We start from the raw sequence: 19,755 nt of genomic DNA, 5'->3' as shown, positions 1-19,755 counted from the left end.
CTTTTGATGGTTGACTTTAATTAATTTTAGAAGGTTTCACAACTCAACAAAAGAAGAAATGTAATCACTAGCGATAAAAACAAAATGAAAGAATTAGGAAATGGATTATGAATCTTCATGTGAATAAAGATTCACCGGTGCAATGCCAATCTGCGAGTCCAGTGAATTGGGCTCAAAATTTCTAATTATAATTGGGTTGGGCCTTATAATACTAAAGGGCCTAGTGGTGTTGCGCTTTGGTGTTTTCTGCTTCTTCCCTCGCCTCAGCTTTCACCACCACCACAAGAGACAACAATTTACCGGCGATCGGGAAAGTTTCCGAAATAATGAGCACTTCGGCAGGGAAGCTCGTGACATCGAGATCGGAGCTTGATCTTGATCACCCTAACATCGAAGATTATCTTCCTTCTGGTTCCTCCATCAATGAACATCGCGGCAAACTCCGCCTGTAAAATAAAAAACTCTCTCCGCATGTCAGAATTCTTTTTGAGTTTGAATTTGAATTTGATTTGGATCGGCTGATAAATTATCATCGTCGTTTGAATTGCAGGCGTGATTTACTAGACATCTCCCCTACTCTCACTGAAGCTGGTGGTGCCATTGTTGATGTAAGCTATTTCTGACTTTCACCAAAGGTCACCCGAATCTGTGAAATCTCTGTTCAAAGATTCGATTTTTGATTGCAGGACTCCTTCACCAGATGTTTCAAGTCGAATCCTCCGGAACCTTGGAACTGGAACATTTACTTGTTTCCACTTTGGTGCTTTGGGGTTGTTGTTAGATACTGTATTCTCTTCCCGTTGAGGTCTGTTTCCTCTTTATCTTCTCCTTTCCTGTTCGATTCTCTCTAGTTTCCTTTTCTGTATGTTCAGAGCTCAAAGTTTTAAGATTTTTCAGCCATGTGTTTTGGACTGATCCTTTCATTGATTTTAATAAACCTGCAGGTGCTTCACTTTAGCTTTCGGGTGGTTTATTTTCCTTTCAACATTTATCCCCGTACATTCGTTGCTGAAAGGCCATGATAGGTTGAGGAAAAACATAGAGGTGGCTTTAATTCTCTGTTTCTCGTTTCTCTTCTATGATTTGTGTTAAACTAGTCAGAGCATTTTGTTTATTAACAAGGAAGTTTTCTTGTGTATCTTCTGCTTTGTTGATTTTTTTCCTTCCTTGTGGAGCTCGGCGACCAATATCTTGACGTTGAAACTTGTATTTTCTTTCACTGTGTTACTAGAGGGTCTTGGTGGAGATGATATGCAGCTTTTTTGTCGCCTCGTGGACAGGAGTTGTCAGATATCACGGGCCACGCCCTAGCATCCGTCCTAAGCAGGTCATGTTTCCTTTTCAAAAGTAGTTCGGTTTCAACTTTGCATCTCCTTTTATACTTTTATGCCTATGCTTATTTTGTGATTTGGATTTAAACAGGTCTATGTTGCCAACCATACTTCCATGATTGATTTTATCGTCTTGGAGCAGATGACCGCATTTGCTGTTATAATGCAGAAACATCCTGGTTGGGTTGGTAAGTCTCAGGGGTGTTTAGAGCGCGCATAAGTGTGCTTATGACCTTGATGATGGCTCACTTTTTTATATAGGCGTTTGACTGATTTAGTGTCGAGTGACTGGTTTTCCTTTCGTGCATTATTGTCACTTTTGTTGCTTTGAATATGAAGGGCTACTGCAAAGCACAATATTAGAGAGCGTAGGATGTATCTGGTTCAATCGTTCTGAGGCAAAGGATCGTGAAATAGTAGCGAGAAAGTATGCATGATTCTTGTGCCCCTTAAACTGTCATTACTTAATCTACTCATAAATCATGGGAACAAGAATTTACATAATTTCAGGTTAAGGGACCATGTCCAAGGAGCTGACAATAATCCTCTTCTCATATTTCCCGAAGGGACTTGTGTAAATAATAATTATACAGTGATGTTTAAAAAGGTATTTTAGACCTAACTATGATATGATTTTCCTCGTAATCAATATTTATGTTTCTGATTTGCTTCATGACGATGTTCAGGGTGCTTTTGAATTGGACTGCACTGTCTGTCCAATTGCAATCAAATACAACAAGATTTTTGTTGACGCCTTCTGGAACAGCAGAAAGTAAGGGACTTTCACATCACCATAGACAGATAATTTTGAATTTTTTCTGGTACAAAGACGGGCAAATTATTTAGGGCCATTTGCGTTGTCTTGGTAACAAAAGGTCTTGCGTTGTCTTTGCAGACAATCATTCACTATGCACTTGCTGCAACTCATGACATCATGGGCTGTCGTTTGTGAAGTATGGTACTTGGAACCCCAAACTATAAGGCCTGGAGAAACAGCAATTGAGTTTGCAGAGAGGTAAAGTTACTCTTTCATCAAACAAGACATATACTAAGATGTTTTTGTATGAAGAAAATTGGCATGGCATTCTTTTTCGTCTGGTAGCTTGTCTAACGTTTATGAGATCCACTTTATTTACTTGGCACAGGGTCAGAGACATGATATCTCTTCGGGCAGGTCTCAAAAAGGTCCCTTGGGATGGATACTTGAAGTATTCACGACCGAGCTCCAAGCATAGTGAACGCAAGTATGTTCAACGTGTTTTTATTTCTAGAAATTCTACTGCTTGTCATTATCCTGTTGAATTTGTTGAATCTCTTAAGAAATATGGTTATGCGTTAGTCCTATTAGGTAAGGATCATATGGTACACCGAGTTTATTTGTGGTGCGTTACACAGAGCCGACACTTTCTTATACAGCACCCATTTTAATCCCAACTTCGAACTTGCATTAATTTAAGGGCTCAACTGTAGTGATCCTTGAAATAATACCTAGTAGTTGCAGTTCACATTCGTACTTGTTGTGTATGACACGCTTATTTGTCTTTCTTTGAATTCACAGGCAACAGAGCTTCGCAGAGTCAATCCTGGCTAGATTGGAAGAGAAGTGAATGCAAAGATGAAGTTATATTTTCCTTGTGGTGTAGCACTTTTCCCTTGAGATTAAAACAAACTCATGGCTCATGTTCTCTATGTTTTTCATTCAATACAATACATTTTGTGAATCTTCTCAATAGACAGAACTCACTTTTTGCATCTTGTGCGTTCGTATACTAGACCACAAATATTGTGATGGTTCTGAATTCTGATTCACGAACTCCTCTAATTGTGCAAGTTTTTTCCCGTTCGAATTTGGAAAGGCAGAGAACTGAAACGTGCTAATCAGTTGATTTCAAGTGTCTTGATCCGCATGAAATTCGGCTTTGCAACAAAGATGCACGGCAAGATTAGCTTTTTTATTAATTTGATTGTGCAAACTTATTTCAGTGTGTGACAGTTCTACAAGCTGGCCTTTGAAACCAAATCAAAAGAGTTGAAATTGCCTTTCTCAAAACTAAAGTTACTTGTCTCCATCTTTCTCTAGTCCAAACTCGTGATGAAAAAATTCCGGTCATACAATATAACTTAAGGAGACGTATTTCTATAACTCATGTCCTTTTCTTAGCTTACTGATCACAATTCGTCCTTGGAATCTGTTTCAGGGCTCTTTGTTATGCTATCGGCTTTTCCTTTGGTCTCAGTAGTTTCCCCTTTTGGTGTGGACTCGACAGTTTTAGGAGATTCTGTTGATGCAGGTTTCTCCAGTTTGAACGGGATAGTTGCGTGTTTCCTCAAAAACTTGTAAAATGCAACCACAGTGCGGTCTGTATCTACCGTTATCTGCTCCACACACAACGAAAGTAGACAATTCTCTTAATAGAGCGAATCCAAGAAGACAAAACCGTTGCAGCCAAAGAACCAAAAACTTACCGGCTCTGAGGTCTTGTTTCCTGCAGGGAAGAAAAGAATTGTAGGGAATCCTTCGGCCTGCACAGAATTTTACGCCATAAACAATTCAGGCTTTGAGCATAAAAGGTTTTCCATGTCTAAAGATGTATATTTGATACATTTATTACGCTTATTACCTTTGCCTTGGGGTGTTCATTGGTTGTTCCATCCATCTTGGCTATGACAAGAGAATCAATGCTTTGTAAATGTTTGGCAAGCTTGTTATACATTGGCTCAAGGGCTTGGCAATGGCCACACCATGGTGCATAGACCTGAGTTTTGTCTTAAATGTGAGACAACGTGAATTCCGTATCGGTTTATTGATGGACTATGATACAATATAATACCTCGAGAAGAACATCCTTAGACTCGTCCAGAACAATTTCATCAAAGTTATCTCCGACTACTATTTTCACATCTCCATCGTTCTGTAGCCACAAAATTAAGTTTAATGTTACATAAAGAGAGAAGACGAATGAAAGATAAGAATGAATGATAGGAAATAGACACCTTTACCTTTTCAGGAATGGGGTCTGACTTATAGAAAGGCTTTAGTTTGTCGCTCAAGAATTCCTCCCCGAATGTCTGCAAGAAGTTGTAGGTTTAATATCAATCTTTACCGTAAAACCAAGTTTTACTAGTAAAAAAAAATTCAAAGAGATACCTTAATTTTATCCGACTTGATTTCTCCATCGAAGAAGTGTTTTTTAGGATCTTCGTTCCCTGTGTAGGCAATAAGCTAGACACAGACCAACATTCGGGATGTATTTAGACGAAAAGATCTAGGATTCAAGACTCTTATAAATGTGCAACTTTTCAGACCCAGAACAACAACAAAATTAACTTACTTTAGGTCCGTTTCCAGACACACCAAAGTATTCGGCGACTGGCTTCCCATAATCCTCATTATCCAGATCCACAGATACGAAGATGAGCTGTAGCAAGAAACAAAGACTTCTTAGAAGTGGCCTTACAAAGATAATATATCGCCATGGTTTCCCTAAAGATCCTTTTTCATGTACTTGTCTTTATACGAAACAAAGACTTTCAAACAAATCAGAGGTTTCACGGGCAGGACCTATGTTCATACCTTTCCTTTAAATGATTTAGCTGCTTCTTGATATTCTGGAAGAACCTTTTCCGAGTCATTTTTGGTTGTGAACAACAACAACTGCAAAGAAAACATATACACAATCGCGTTAGTAAATCGACCTAAACCATCTCTTTATCTGAACTGAAGAACCCCACTGAATTATATTAAACACACCTGTTTCTTGATTGCACTCTCAAAAATTTCGGGGGCACTGTCTCTGGTGAAAACAGAGACCAAAGGAAGCTTGTTGGCAGACACAAAACTAGCTAGAGCAGACTTAACAAAATCCCCATCTACGGATTAATAACACAAAAACAAAATAAGCAAAGCCCAGTAACAAAATTACTAAATCAAAGCACAACAAAGAATTATAGAACCAACCAAAATGGCTAATCTTCTCCTCTTCCCTCTTAACTAGGACCAAAGCAGGCCTTTTAGACTCCGGATCGATGTGAAACATCTTGGCAACCTCGGGACTCACCGTTTGATAGAAGTTGACATCGTCTTCAGCTTTGGAGGCAGCAGCAAGTTGATCGTGCTCAGCACCCTGTAAATTCCGCATTTTTGGTTATCCAACGCATTGAGAAGGAACAACAACAAAGATACCAATGTGGATTAAGGAAACATACCACCAAAGAGTTCAAGTAACCCAAGACGACTTTGTTCCCAGAAGTCAACACTTTCTCGGCATCATCTAATGTGGTTAGATTATACACACCAGGACCTATCTTCTTCTTCACCCACGTCACAATTGTTTCCCTAAATCACATATCAGTAAATTCTCCACTCAGATCCGACGATGCCATAGCAATACAATACAATACCAAAATCGAATTGATTCGAGATTCACTTACTTGGTCCTCCCTCCAGTGTAAGGCTTGTGCTCGCCATCTACGAAGAAGAGAATGGTCGGGAATCCCTGAACGCTATACTGATGAGCAAGCTCATTCTCCTCCGTCGCGTCGATTTTAGCCAAAACGACACCGTCGCTCTTCAGCTCCGTCGCGGCAGCCGCGTACTCGGGAGCAAGAGACTGGCAATGGCCGCACCACGGCGCGTAGAACTCAACCATAACGTATTGGTTGTTCTCGATCACGTCGGTGAAGTTGCGCTCCTTAATGACCACCACGTCTTTCTCGTCGACTTCCGGCGCCGGGAACGGATCCGAGTCTGGATTTCCTAGATCGGAGAGATCTCCGTCTTCCTCGTCGTCTTCGTACATCTCTGGATCTTCGTCTTCTCCTCCGTCGAATTCGTCAAGTCCAGTGGAAGTGAGTGGCTCGGCGGTACCGTCAGCTTCGTCTTTGAGATCTTCGAGGAAGCTGAGGTCCTCATCGTCGACGTCGGAGGAAGAGGCGGCGAAAGAGGGAGAAACGGCGGAGAAAATGAGAAGAGCGGTGAGAGAGAGGAGGAGAAGAAACCGGAACGCCATTTTTCGTGCGACTGTGAATTGGAAACTCTCTTGAGGTGTTTTGAGATCTAACCAACTACGAAGTACAAACAAACTGATTTCTTATTTCTCTACACATGTTCGTAGTTACCCAGAAACGTCGTCGTTTTAACAGTACTGTGTAAATAATATGATTATTTCATTGACTAAAATACGACCAAAATTTATGGGTTGACCACAATTTTGGTAACAGAAAAAAAAAACGAATCAAACCAATTTTTAAAAAATTTGAACCAAAAACGAATCACACTTATTATTCTAAAGTCCAAAAAAAAACAAGCCAAAATTGATTCGAAATCGTTTGTATGTATCGAAGGACATGATCATCTAAAGGATATCATAAGGTATATCTTATTCAATATCTATATATCTATTTAGTTTAAGAAGTATTTATACTATATAACATTAACTTGTTATTATGATTGAAATTCTTCTTCTTGACCCATTGTAACGTTCTACTATTGTAATCAAACCGATAGCAATTGACAAATCTTGAAAAGAAAACCAAAAAAAAACTAATTTTATTATGGCTAACTTAAGCATCAGACTTAATCACAATCGTCCGGATTACATTAGCACGTCGTTTCTTGACAAAAAAGTAAATTCCCATCGAGAGAAATGCTACGAAAGAAACGCCCAACACTAGTCCAACGGTTTCTCCTCGTCCTTCTTCTCTGCTACTCTCGCTTGTGTGTTCGTCTGATGAAACTTTGCTTCCTTGTGTATCTTCTGCTTCTACATTAGTTGTCTTTGAAGGTGAAGGGGAAGGTGAAAGCGATGGCGAAGAAGGCGATTTTCTTGGTGGATTGTTGTCAGGGAGTGATGATTTCGGGTGAAAGAAATCGTAAGCTTCTGGAGATATAGCAGAAGGGTTTGAATAAGCTGGACCATGAACAGGTCTGCTTCCTGCAATGGAAATACATAGAAGCAAAGACAAGTAAGAGAAGAAGAAGAGCAAAGAGTGAGTTAGGTAAGTCATGTTGTTGTTTTTTGTTTTTCTCTAAAAGCTTCGTTAATCTTTGATTTTGTTTAGTTTGTCTGTTTGTGTGTGTGTGTGTGTGCTTTGAGTTTTATAGGATTGGTTATAGGTTATAAAGGAGATAGTTGTTGCTTGAAGTGCAAATTTGTATGATTGTCTCATATCAAAAGAAAAAAAAAACAAAAGAGTGTTTTTAGTGATTAAGAAGAGAGAAGTCATGCAGTTTCTGTTTGTTTCGACCTTTTGTGTATAATTGACCAATAATACGAAGTGTTGATGAATGAACACTTAATCTTTTCACAAACAAAACAAGTTGTAGTTTATTGGTTTTACCCTTTGTATTTATATTGTTTATGTTTGATCTGTCGAACAAAATATTTTGGAATAAGGTCATTGTATTTGTTCCTCTTCTATTTTTTTTTTTTTATATAAATTTAGTGGGTAAGACTGATGATAAAGAATGCATGAAGAGTTTGTTAGCTTTAAGGAACCGCAATGGAAAATAAAACAAGGAAAAGGGAATTATTAATCGGGTCCACACTTTAAGGTTGCATTGTTCGGTTTCGATAATCAATGTGAAACCGAACCAGATCAAATTCAACAAAACCAAAACCGTAAACAACAATGCATATGCTGTGTAATAAAACAATGAAAACATAAATAAATTTTAATCCGGTTCATTTTTTTTATTTATATGAGAGAAAAATGCTAAAAAGTGATGCCTTTGCTTTTCTGATGTTTGACAACAGCTCTATGATTATTATATTGTAGCCCATAATTCATTAACACTACTAGTATGATGCTGGAAAGGCAAAAGAAAGCCGATAAACTTGTCTAATACAGATATTAAAAAACAGAGATAACAAGTGAAGTTTTTCTTGTGTCTCGTATACTATTGTAAACCACATACGTGACATCTGTTGATTCCGAAGAGAAATAGAATCAAATCAAAAGTAAACGTTAACTCTACGAAAAGATAAAGGGAAGAAACTGAGACTTATCTTAAAGCAACATTAATTAAAACCACATTTACACGAATGGGAAATTCCATGAAAAAGAAGGGAAAAAAAACAGATCGAATATATAAATAGAAAAAGATACAGGTAACTTCCACTTAACAATCGTAGTGAAATACTATGCGGTAATCATCATTTTTGATTAAAGGTTGACTTGTAACTTAATCAAAAAATAAACAGTTAAATTTAAGCAGAGCTCCTAAAGGAACCAAGAGCTTTAATCGCAGCCGCTCTTAGAACAAACTGATGGTATAACGCAGCCGCTGCTGCTCCGATCATCGGTCCCACCCAAAAAATCCACTGTTCACAAAATCATCAAAAAAATAATATAATTAAAACATCATTGATTTTCATAATAATATTCCATGTGTCCATATGAGAATTAAAGAACGTACTTGGTCGTCCCAGGCCTTTTCTTGGTTGTAGATAACCGCGGCTCCGAAGCTACGGGCCGGGTTGATTCCGGTTCCGGTGATGGGAATGGTGGCTAAGTGAACCATGAAGACGGCAAAACCAATGGGAAGTGGCGCCAAAACTGGAATGTGAGAGTCACGTGCACTTCGCTTAGGATCGGTGGCCGAGAAAACAGTGTAAACGAGGACAAATGTTCCGATGATCTCCGCACCAAGTCCGGTACCTTTGTTGTAGCCGTCGGCGAGCTCGTTGGCTCCACCTCCATATCTAATATTATATATTAGCAATTTTGTAATTAATAAAACAATATAATCACATTAATTAATTAGACCCTATAAAAACCAATTTTTGGTATAGTGACAAAAATGTGAACCTGGTGTAGTAAGAACTTTGAAATGCTTTGACGAAACCGCAACCGCAGATAGCACCAAGGCACTGAGCCACAATGTATAAAACTGTCCGCACCAAGGACACTTTTCGAGCTAGGAACAGTCCAAACGTCACAGCCGGATTTATATGCCCACCTGAATAAAATTTATGTATATATTTGATGAAACCCGAAATTAAAACAGTACCAAATAGATCTATAGCCAAAAAAAAAAAATTTGTTATAAACTTTATTGTCACGTGAAAATCTATATATGTAACCAACGTTTAGTATACATACCGGAGACACCGGCTGTGCAGTAAACGAGAACAAAGATCATTCCACCGAAAGCCCACGCAATCCCAAGTATCCCTACGCCGCCGCAATCAACTCCTCCGGCGGATGCGTCGGTCTGAGCTTTGTAACCGATCACGGTGAGGATAGAGACGTAAAGGAAGAGAAGTGTCGCCACGAACTCAGCTATGACCGCTCTATAGAGTGACCACTTCCGAAGCTCCTCCATGTCCAACAATGGCGCCGGAGGAGGATCTGCGTAATCTCTCGCCGCCGTTGCTCCGCCCTCTTGCACCTCCAAGTCCTTTGCCATGGCTCCCAAAGATGATGGTGAGAGAGAGAGAAAGAGAGATGAGTTTTAATGTTTGTTTGAGATTTGTAGTTCTTGTGTTTGTGTGGATTGTGTTTATATACACAGAGACTGTTGCAAAGGTTTGGTCTAATTACATTATTGGAAATAAATTTAAGGTTAATAAATAATTATGTAGATAGTCAATTCAAATTATTTATGAAGGAATCTTATCTCAATATGTATGCCTAGCTGGTGGTATTATGAGAAACATCTAAATTTTGCTAATTAGGTTTTGTCAATATTATGAAATAATGATTTTACATTTTTTCTTTTTTTTTCTTAAAACTTTTAAGAATTCTGATATTGGTTTCTCAATATTAGTTTATTATTATTTATTTTGTAGGTGGGTGTGTTAGGTTTAATTTTATTCTAGTCGAATATGGGGATGGGTCACTAATTATGCATGATAATTTGAATATCTTAATTGCAGATATATACAATATTTTTTTTTAAAAAGAAATAAAAATTCATCAAAGTGTTTTACCACTTGTAATTCTATTGCTATACAATCGGGTTTTTTTTTCAAGGATTAGGATTATCTTATAGGTAAATTTGAGTGAAAACTCAAAACGTATAAACATTCTCTCATTTCCCCTTAAATTTGGCAAACGAATGAAAGGCCCGATAAGGGTAAATTCTATAAAAGTGTTCATCGTTTTAACATGAAGGTAATTCATCAAAATGTAGAAAATCAATCAAAAATGTAGAAATAAAGTCAACAGGCGAAACATAGCAATTATAGTACTCTGACTAAATGCCATGAATCATTCGATACTCTTTCTTTTTTTTGTTAAAAAGTCATTCGATACTCTCATTAGGCCTTATAGACACATTCTGATCGGCTAACTGATGGAGTCGCGCAAGCGTTTTAGACAAGTAAGCTTCAATAACTCTGAGAGAACTTGAAACGAACTTGGTTCTTAATTTAGAAGATCAAGAAATCGACTGAATTAATTTGGTTGAGAGTACTCCTCTCAGTGCTGTGCAAACACAAGTTCTTTGGGAAGTTAAGACTTCCTCTTTTGGTTTTTTTTTATTAGTTTTCAAAAGCAAAAGATCAGAAGAAAAAAAAGCTACGACTCCTTTATATAGCTCCTAACACAATCCTAAAGCTATAAGAAGTCGTGAGAACTTAAAAGGAAAACTGCAAAAGGGAAAGAAACGAAAAGAAAAAATACTTAATTTGAAGGACACGTAAACACCAACACCTAATAGACGTGAACCTTCTAGAATAGTTAAGGATGCTCTGCATCAGGTCCTCCGGGGTAGAAGAAGATTCGTCTCTGAATCTGGATCATTATTGTCGCCGCGATAAGGATAGAGATGCTTGACGTTGAAAACATTGGCTGTACGGAGGTCCGACGGCAATCGTACACGATAAGCATTTGCATTGATGCGCTCCAATACCTCAATGGGTCCTATCTTTCGGGAGCTAAGTTTGTTATAGTCGCTTGCTGGTAACCGCTCCTTTGTTAGAACCACCCAAACCAAGTCCCCTGGCTGATACTCAACAGCTCGGCGATGTTTATCTGCCCGTTCTTTATAAGCGGCTGTAGAGGACTGAAGATTCTCTGTAGCTTGACGATGAACATTTAGTACATTGTCAACAAAATCAGCTGCTTGTCCATGAAGACGGATCAGGAAGTGGTGCGAGATCCAAAGGACAACGCGGAGTTATACCATAAACCACTTTGAAAGGACAAAAACCCACACTGTGATTTTGAGCATGATTATGCGCAAATTCAGCGATACAGAGTTTTGAATCCCAAGATTTAAGGTTATCGCCAACTAAACTTCGAAGCATATTCCCCAACACGCGATTAGTGACTTCAGTTTGACCATCGGATTGAGGATGGTATGCCGTACTCATATCAAGACTAGTGCGAAGAAGCTTCCAAACCGATCGCCAAAAATGACTCAGGAACCGAGTATCCCGATCAGAGACAATAGAAGTAGGAAGACCATGAAGACGGTATATGTCTTGAAAAAATAAGGACGCCACCCGAACTGCATCCGTAGTACGCTTACAAGGAATAAAATGGGCCATTTTGGAAAACATGTCAACAACGACAAAGATGGAATCATTGCCTTTCTGTGTACGAGGAAGACCAAGCACGAAATCCATGCTAATGTCTGTCCAAGGCTGCGTAGGCACCGGAAGTGGTAAATATAAACCAGCATTAGAGGCTGAACCCTTGGCTTGTTGACAACTGCGACAGCGTTCGACGAACCGGATGACATCTAGACGTAAAGAGGGCCAAAAATAAGATTCAGTCACGAGTTGCAAAGTGCGATCTCTCCCTACATGTCCCTCATTATGCAGTTCTTTAATAATTTGAAGTCGTAAACTACAATCAGGAATGCATAACTGATTTCCTTTGAAAAGAAATCCCTCATGAAGAGTAAACTCTGGAGATGTTCCTGTAGTGACGTCACCCAAAACCCGAGCAAAATATGGATCCGAGCAGTACAGATCCGAAAACGTCGCAAAGCCTGTAACCGAAGCATGCATTGTAGATACCAAGTTATGACGACGACTCAATGCATCAGCGACTCGGTTGAGTTTTCCAGCCTGGTGGCGAATTGTGAATGTGAATTGCTGTAAAAAGGCAATCCAAGTAGCATGACGAGAAGAGACTTTGGCTTGGCTATCCAGGTGTTTAAGGGCATCATGGTCTGTGAACAAGATGAATTCTTTATGAAACAGATAATGTCTCCAATGCTTTATGGCTTGAACAACTGCATAAAACTCAATATCATAAGTACTATAACGAACTCGAGCCCGTGATAGTTTTTCACTATAGTACGCAATTGGACGTCCTTGTTGACTTAAGACATCTCCAATTCCTAATTTAGAGGCATCGCTGTGAAGTTCAAATGCTTGCGTAAAGTCAGGTAAAACCAAAATTGGCGCAGAAGTGAGTTTGTGCTTGATATCCTCAAATGCGCATGAAGCTTCATGAGACCAACTGAATTTCCCCGCCTTCAGGCAGTCTGTAATGGGTGCCATAATGGTACTGAAATGAGGGACAAAACGACGATAAAACGAAGCAAGCCCATGAAAACTGCAAACTTCGGTTAAAGAGCGGGGCTCAGGCCACGAACGAACAGCTTCGACTTTGCTCTTATCAACCGATAAACCATCCTGTGACACAACATATCCCAAGAAAAGGACGTGATCAGTACCAAACTCGCATTTTTGTTTTGCAACAAAAAACTTGTTTCGCCGTAAAATTTCCAAGCCGCTCCGTAGATGGTGAAGATGATCCTCTAATGTTGTACTGAAAATCAGGATATCGTCAAAGTAGACGACAACAAATTTTCCGATAAACGGTCGCAGTGCCTGATTCATGACACGCATGAAAGTACTAGGGGCGTTAGACAATCCAAAGGGCATGACAAGCCATTCAAACAACCCTTCGCGAGTTTTAAAAGCTGTCTTCCACTCATCTCCAGGTTTGATACGAATTTGGTGATATCCACTCTTGAGATCGAGTTTAGAGAAAATTTTTGCCGTTCCAATTTGATCAAGTAAGTCATCGAGCCGAGGGATAGGAAATCGGTAACGAACTGTAATCTTGTTAATAGCACGGCTGTCAACGCACATCCTCCAAGACCCATCTTTCTTGGGAATCAATAACGCCGGAACAGCACATGGACTCAGACTTTCCCGAATATGACCTTTAACGAGTAAACTTTCAACTTGACGACGTAACTGTTCATGTTCCTGTAGACTCATACGATAATGAGGTCGATTTGGAAGTGTGGCACCTGGAACGAGATCGATCTGGTGTTGAATATATCGTAAAGGGGGCAAGCTCAAAGGGAGATCATCCGGAAAAACATCATCAAATTCATGTAATAATGTGGAGAATGCCATAGGAGGTGATGATGTTTGGCCAGATCCAGTGGAAGCCGATGGAAGTAAGGCTAACATAAATCCTGAATCCCGGAGTTCTGTTTCAAATTGCACTCGAGAACAAAGGAGAGTATGTTTAGAACCGAGATCTTTCATGACAGGGAGTTGAATGTCCACTTTATTTGTTGCCAGAGGGAGTGATGCTGGTTCTGGATTTGGAAGAAGAACGATCTTTCTGTTTTCAAAGACGAAGCTATAAGTGTTCTTTTTCCCATTATGGCATGTGTCCCGATCAAATTGCCACGGACGACCCAAAATCAGATGACTAACGTCCATAGGTGCGATGTCACAGTAGATGGTATCCTTGTAAAATGCGCCAATGGAAAAAGACACTAGAGCCCGGTGTGTTATTTTAATGTCCGGCCCTTCTGTGATCCACGCTAGAGCATATGGAGCGGGATGATCTTCTCTTTTTAACCCGAGCTTCTTTAGTGCTGTTTCAGAGACGACATTCCTGCTACTTCCGGAGTCAATGACTAAATTGCATAACTTTCCTTTAATTGTGCAAGTTGACCGAAAAATATTAGTTCTCAACTACGGTTCTTCATACCCAACAGGAGCTAAGCAAATTCTTCACAGCATTAAGACAGGGGCGTTAGAATCACCACTTGTGAGGGTCTCCTCATATATTCCCGTATCCTCCTCATCAGCTGAATTATACACTCTTTCGGTGTCTTCGAAGAGCAAACCACGTCGTTGTTGATTTGGACAAGCTGTCTGTCGGTGACCTGGTTCACCACAACTATAACACTTAAGAGCCGGCGGTCGCGTGGAGCGACGAAGGGTAGACTCGTCAAGGGTGGTGGAGTTGCGAGGTGCTGTCTGAGATTTTGTCACTTCCGGACTATCGCGAGAACTGTTTTTTGTATCAGTACCTGTAAGACGAGGTCGCCAATTCCCAGAATTAGTACAAGACGAGCCGGCTTTGGACTGTGTTTCGAAAGCAAGAGCTCTCCGATGTGCTTCAGCCACTGTCGACGGATCAAATTGTGTCAATGAATTTTGTAACTGAGGTCGTAACCCACCAATAAACCGAGAGACCAACTGGATCTGTGTATCGTTGAGCTCGTTTCTTGTGAGTAGAAGGTAGAATTCCTCAGCGTATTCATCCACAGTTCGTGATCCTTGTCGCAGATTTTGCAGTCTAGTGAACATGGTACGGTCATGGTTTAGTGGGAGGAACTGTCCACGCAAGTGTTTTTTTAATTTTTCCCACGTTGTGATACGAGATTTTCCGGTGCGAGCTCGAGTTGATTTGAGTTGTAACCACCAAGCGGCTGCTCTTCCACGAAATCTTGTCGCAACAAGTGGAACTTGACGATCAGGTGGTACCTGTTTGAACTCCAGCACCTCTTCGACAGTGATGAGCCAATCTAACAAGTCTTCTCCACGAACGCTGCCTTGAAATTCTGGAATATCCACTTTCAACCCGGATTCCCAACGACGATCACCAAGAGGGTTGTTTTGTTGATTATTTCTTCCTTCGTGTTGTCGTTGTTGTAGGTTACGGTTGTTGCCACCATCGCCGTCTTGATTATTGTTAATATCGGCAACAACAGCTCTGTTATTAGTGGTCATTGCTGCGATCAAGGTTTGCTGATTTTGAGCCAAAGTGTCACCTAGGGTTTGTATTGTCTGCTGAAACGTGTTCTGCAGATTTTCGTGCATAGCTAGTATCGTACGCTGCAGGTCTGCCATGGAGATTTCTTCCTGTGTATCTTTCTTTGGAGGCATGATGAATCAAACCAGAAACGTCCTGTAATCTGATACCAACTGATGGAGTCGCGCAAGCGTTTTAGACAAGTAAGCTTCGATAACTCTGAGAGAACTTGAAACGAACTTGGTTCTTAATTTAGAAGATCAAGAAATCGACTGAATTAATTTGGTTGAGAGTACTCCTCTCAGTGCTGTGCAAACACAAGCTCTTTGGGAAGTTAAGACTTCCTCTTTTGGTTTTTTTTTTATTAGTTTTCAAAAGCAAAAGATCAGAAGAAAACAAAGCTACGACTCCTTTATATAACTCCTAACACAATCCTAAAGTTATAAGAAGTCGTGAGAACTTAAAAGGAAAACTGCAAAAGGGAAAGAAACGAAAAGGAAAAATACTTAATTTAAGGACACGTAAACACCAACACCTAATAGACGTGAACCTTTTAGAATAGTTAAGGATGCTCTGCATCACTAACCCACTATACTATCCGTCACTGTCAAATTAACCGATATCAGTTAATAATTTAATTTACACCAGTTATTTTTGCTTTTTTTTCTTAACTTATAATTAGATTGATTCTAAAGAGTAAAATAGTAATGGAGACTTCTAGTTCATCTGTACAACACATTCGTATAGCCAATCATGTGTCTCCAGAGTCTCCACTAACCTATGTCGAGTACGTATGATGTTTCTTCAATTCAACATTTTGTATCTCTTTTTTTTTACGTAACATTTTTTATATTATGCGTACATTTTCCGAACAACATAATTAAGGGTCAGAGCTGTCTTAATTTGTATGATTAGTAGAAGATAAACTTGTTTTAAGCCGTCCAACCAACGCTCGTTTTAGACATATTCTTGTTTGTTTGTATTAATTTAGTTGGACCTTAATTTAATAGTTTTCAGTGGTTGTTGCTACGTCAAATTTCAAACTCATTAACTTCTTCTTTTTTTTTGTAACAAAGGTTTTCATATTGAATGGCAGGAGAAATAAGAAATTTACAAGCCTCCAGATTTCAATCTATAGGCTTAGTTTCTGTTATAAGTTTGAACTTAGTCCAACCTGTCAGATTAAAATTCTCTGACCAATCCATAATTTTTTTATTATAATATAAATAACTCACCTGTATATGTTATAGAATAAGAGGTCTTTTAATAAAAAACAAAAAAAAAATTATCAATTACGGCCACACTAAGATGACTTAGATATAGTGGATATTAAACTCATACCTAATCTAAGATACATCGCATACTTGAATGGAAAATATTTCGGAACAAGACTATATCATCGTCGTCGTCACAACTTTAATTCTTAAGTCATATTAATCATATATGACATTACCGGGGATAGAGCTAGTTAAGAAATTAGAATATAGTTACTATATAATATACATATATGACATAAAGTTCCACACACAAAAACATATACGAGGAAATAGGAATCTTGTAAAGGTTATGTAACTAACTTGCATATGAAAAAAGATGCCCTCTTTTGGGAATTATTACAATTTAGCGTGCAAGAATTTTCTGCATTTAATGTTTTCTTCAGTGAGCAAGCAAAGTCTCATCCCACCCACATAAAAAAGTTACAAGTATAAAATTTCCTTGTAAAGTTTTTAAGAACAACAAAAATCAGGTGCAATTATAGATAAAATTGATATATCTATCAAATGATTTAGCAAAAGAATTGTAGTCTCTAATTTGATAGAAAAATTCGTCAAAAAATAATAGTGACTACATAATTTTAAACATGAACTCAACGTAACCCACCAACTATAGAAAAATTGGGTATAAAATTAAGGAAAAGGAAAATAACGAGGAGAAGATAAGAATGAGAGCCATGACATGCAAGACGTTGAGCTGTTATTATATGTTATCTTTGCCAGGCGAATTCTTCTGTACACGTAACATTATGTCCCATTGCTCCTATTCTCCTAGCCCTTCCAATTAATCAATTAATGTTGGACTTACATGCTTGTTGCATGCACATATATTTATATATCTAATTACACAAACACAAACACATAAAGATATGCATTCAGGTTGGCAAAAAAAAAAAAATGCATTCAGTACATGGCATGTGAGCATGTTCATGCATTTTTGGTTTAGAGTTTGATATAGAGATGATGATTTCGAAGTATATACATGCATGTGTTATTGTAAGTTTGTGTTAGATAACTAAAATTTATTAACAAAAGAATTAAGATGTCTTTATTTATTAAATGGTTTGGTAACAAAAGCTATTGATTAGGACTCAGAGAGCATACGACAGTTGAGAGTTGTGAGTCAGACACTTGTGACCAGAGGATGTGACGCAAATCCTGCAATGACTAACCGGCTTTTCACTTCTTTTGGCAAACATACAAAATAATCACCTAATACTCTCTGATCAATTGATATCAACATCAACTAATCATTTAGTAGAAATGAATGTAGCACCACCACCACAAAAACTGTGCTCGATGAATTTTAGTGAACTCTAATGATTGAATTATTTAGTATATTATGATGTTAATAGACGTCTTCTTTTTCTCACTATAACCAGGTCATATTCATTGATTTGATCCCTTCAAGTCTATGTACTTTTTACCAATGCATAACATGACTTTGCGTTCAACTTAAACAACAAAAGCCACTTCTCATATCAATCAAGATTCAAGAACAAACTTAGATCCAAGACAATGAAGTTGTAAAGAACGGTTTAAGTGCAACTAGCCCAACCAGATGGTAACCAAACCCGAAAGAACACTCACAGTCTCAGACTTTCTATATAGATGTTTTGATGCATTCATTCAACAATGTCACTAGAGCTAAATGATGCAGCACAATATCTACCATTGTTGCAAGGAGAAAGAAAGCTTAAATCTTCACTACAAAGACAGCACTTTCGACAAGACATCAAACCGTTTAATTGAATGTTCCATCGAGCTTGGTGACTGACCGTGTCAATGATACTTAAATGACCGAAAGATCAAAGCCAAAACAATCTAATCTAATGTTCAATTCACTATCAGATTCTAAGTCATAACACACATTTCAATTTTTGGACACTCAAAACCAAGTTGTTAGATTATAGAAATGAAACATTTCTAATTGTATCCCAAGAAAGGATTCAAATGTGCAAATCCAAAAAACGTCTTCCGAGTTTCTCAATACCGAAATATAGTATACTAAAAAAGCAAATCCTCGAAATCAAAATACAACAAAAATACGAATAAGAGAAGCCAAAAAGTAAAACCTTCACTCGTTAGGAACTTCAATGTCTCCATTGACGATTTCTTCCTGAAGATCCTTCGGGTCTCTGCCATCGACCGTACAACCAACGGAGACGCAAGTCCCCAAGATTTCCCTCACCGTTCCACTCAATTCCTTTGCAATCGATCTCGGACGCATAATTTTGGAGATCTCGATAACGTCATCAAACGAGATGTTCCCGTTATGTTTGATGTTCTTCACCTTCTTACGATCTCGCTCTGGCTCCTTGAGCGCCTTGATGACCAGAGCCGCCGCGGAAGGAACAACGGTGACCTTAGCTTGACGATTCTGGACCGTGAGCTTGACGGTGACTCGAAGCCCTTTCCATTCTTTCGCCGTCTCCTTGGCGATGTCTTCTCCGATCTTCTTCGGCGCGAGACCGAGTGGACCGATCTTCGGGGCAAGTGAACTCGCTGCTCCGACTTCACCTCCGGTGACTCGGACGTAGACGTCGACGATTTGAGATGGGTCCAATTTCGGCGGCATTTTCTCCTAATCTTCACACTCACTCTCAGCTACTAGGGTTTCGTCTTCTCTGTTATAAAGCGTTTGAGCAGCTAGGGTTTTTTTCACTAGAATGACGAATTTGGCCCTTCAATTCGGGTTTGGTTGTCTCAAACCGAAATCAAAAGCAGAGTGCCACCGGTCTAATCAAATTCTCAAAACCAAACTTCACAGGATGCGGATTTAATGTTTCGTTTCGTTTCAATGTCGGATGTTTGTGAAGATTTTTGAAGGCTAATTTTGGGAAAAGGAGTTTATCTAAAAGACATTTTTTATGGGCCTGATTTTTCAATAAAGCTAGGTGGACTCTTGTGTTATAATGTGTTACTGAATACGGCCTCTATAGGTCTGAGAGTCCAATCTGTTTGGCCTATATGTCATTGTCAACACTACAGATTATGTGTTTGTCATGTCGCTTTGGTTTCGTTTTCTTTTCATTTTGTAATTGAAATCAGTTGCATTTTTCAAAGGATATATACCTCCAATCATTTTGTTTTTGTTGCTGTTGTTGTTGTACTCTAGATAGACAATCTAGTTCTTTTGATTATTGTGTATATTCATATAAGATCAGAGAGAAGATGAGATG

General features: G+C 38.8%; 5 protein-coding genes across 5 annotated transcripts; 1 reads left to right on the top strand and 4 right to left on the bottom strand.

Moving 5' to 3' along the window:
• The first annotated feature begins 271 nt into the window (after positions 1-271).
• On the top strand, positions 272-3,081 carry LOC18019527 (glycerol-3-phosphate acyltransferase 9). The gene is made up of 12 exons (XM_006400764.2): positions 272-448; positions 551-608; positions 687-805; positions 945-1,044; positions 1,232-1,327; positions 1,423-1,519; positions 1,671-1,758; positions 1,842-1,938; positions 2,018-2,103; positions 2,227-2,346; positions 2,477-2,575; positions 2,890-3,081. Exons 1-12 carry the CDS (start codon positions 327-329, stop codon positions 2,936-2,938), a joined length of 1,131 nt encoding a protein of 376 aa, XP_006400827.1. The 5' UTR covers positions 272-326; the 3' UTR covers positions 2,939-3,081.
• A 258-nt stretch (positions 3,082-3,339) lies between these two features.
• On the bottom strand, positions 3,340-6,386 carry LOC18019526 (protein disulfide isomerase-like 1-4). Its single transcript, XM_006400763.2, has 12 exons — positions 5,763-6,386; positions 5,538-5,667; positions 5,290-5,455; positions 5,083-5,201; positions 4,906-4,986; positions 4,664-4,750; positions 4,480-4,554; positions 4,332-4,400; positions 4,163-4,243; positions 3,953-4,087; positions 3,798-3,854; positions 3,340-3,707 (listed from the first exon to the last, which is right to left on the bottom strand). Exons 1-12 carry the CDS (start codon positions 6,338-6,340, stop codon positions 3,501-3,503), a joined length of 1,785 nt encoding a protein of 594 aa, XP_006400826.1. The 5' UTR covers positions 6,341-6,386; the 3' UTR covers positions 3,340-3,500.
• Positions 6,387-6,887: 501 nt separating this feature from the next.
• Positions 6,888-7,390, bottom strand: LOC18019525. The gene has a single exon (XM_006400762.2). The coding sequence runs from the start codon at positions 7,335-7,337 to the stop codon at positions 6,894-6,896; it is 444 nt and encodes a 147-aa protein (XP_006400825.1). The 5' UTR covers positions 7,338-7,390; the 3' UTR covers positions 6,888-6,893.
• A 982-nt stretch (positions 7,391-8,372) lies between these two features.
• On the bottom strand, positions 8,373-9,808 carry LOC18019524 (probable aquaporin PIP2-4). Its single transcript, XM_006400761.2, has 4 exons — positions 9,435-9,808; positions 9,141-9,291; positions 8,749-9,034; positions 8,373-8,653 (listed from the first exon to the last, which is right to left on the bottom strand). The coding sequence occupies exons 1-4, from the start codon at positions 9,739-9,741 to the stop codon at positions 8,540-8,542; spliced, it is 858 nt and encodes a 285-aa protein (XP_006400824.1). The 5' UTR covers positions 9,742-9,808; the 3' UTR covers positions 8,373-8,539.
• Positions 9,809-18,478: 8,670 nt separating this feature from the next.
• Positions 18,479-19,204, bottom strand: LOC18019523 (60S ribosomal protein L12-3). The gene has a single exon (XM_006400760.2). It carries the CDS (start codon positions 19,149-19,151, stop codon positions 18,651-18,653), a length of 501 nt encoding a protein of 166 aa, XP_006400823.1. The 5' UTR covers positions 19,152-19,204; the 3' UTR covers positions 18,479-18,650.
• Positions 19,205-19,755: the final 551 nt, after the last annotated feature.

This window comes from Eutrema salsugineum, unplaced genomic scaffold, assembly GCF_000478725.1.
Source record: "Eutrema salsugineum unplaced genomic scaffold, Eutsalg1_0 scaffold_2, whole genome shotgun sequence".
In the NCBI taxonomy this organism is placed as follows: domain Eukaryota; kingdom Viridiplantae; phylum Streptophyta; class Magnoliopsida; order Brassicales; family Brassicaceae; genus Eutrema; species Eutrema salsugineum.
Note: the sequence above shows the minus strand (reverse complement) of the source record. Positions and strands in the feature narration are given on the sequence as shown.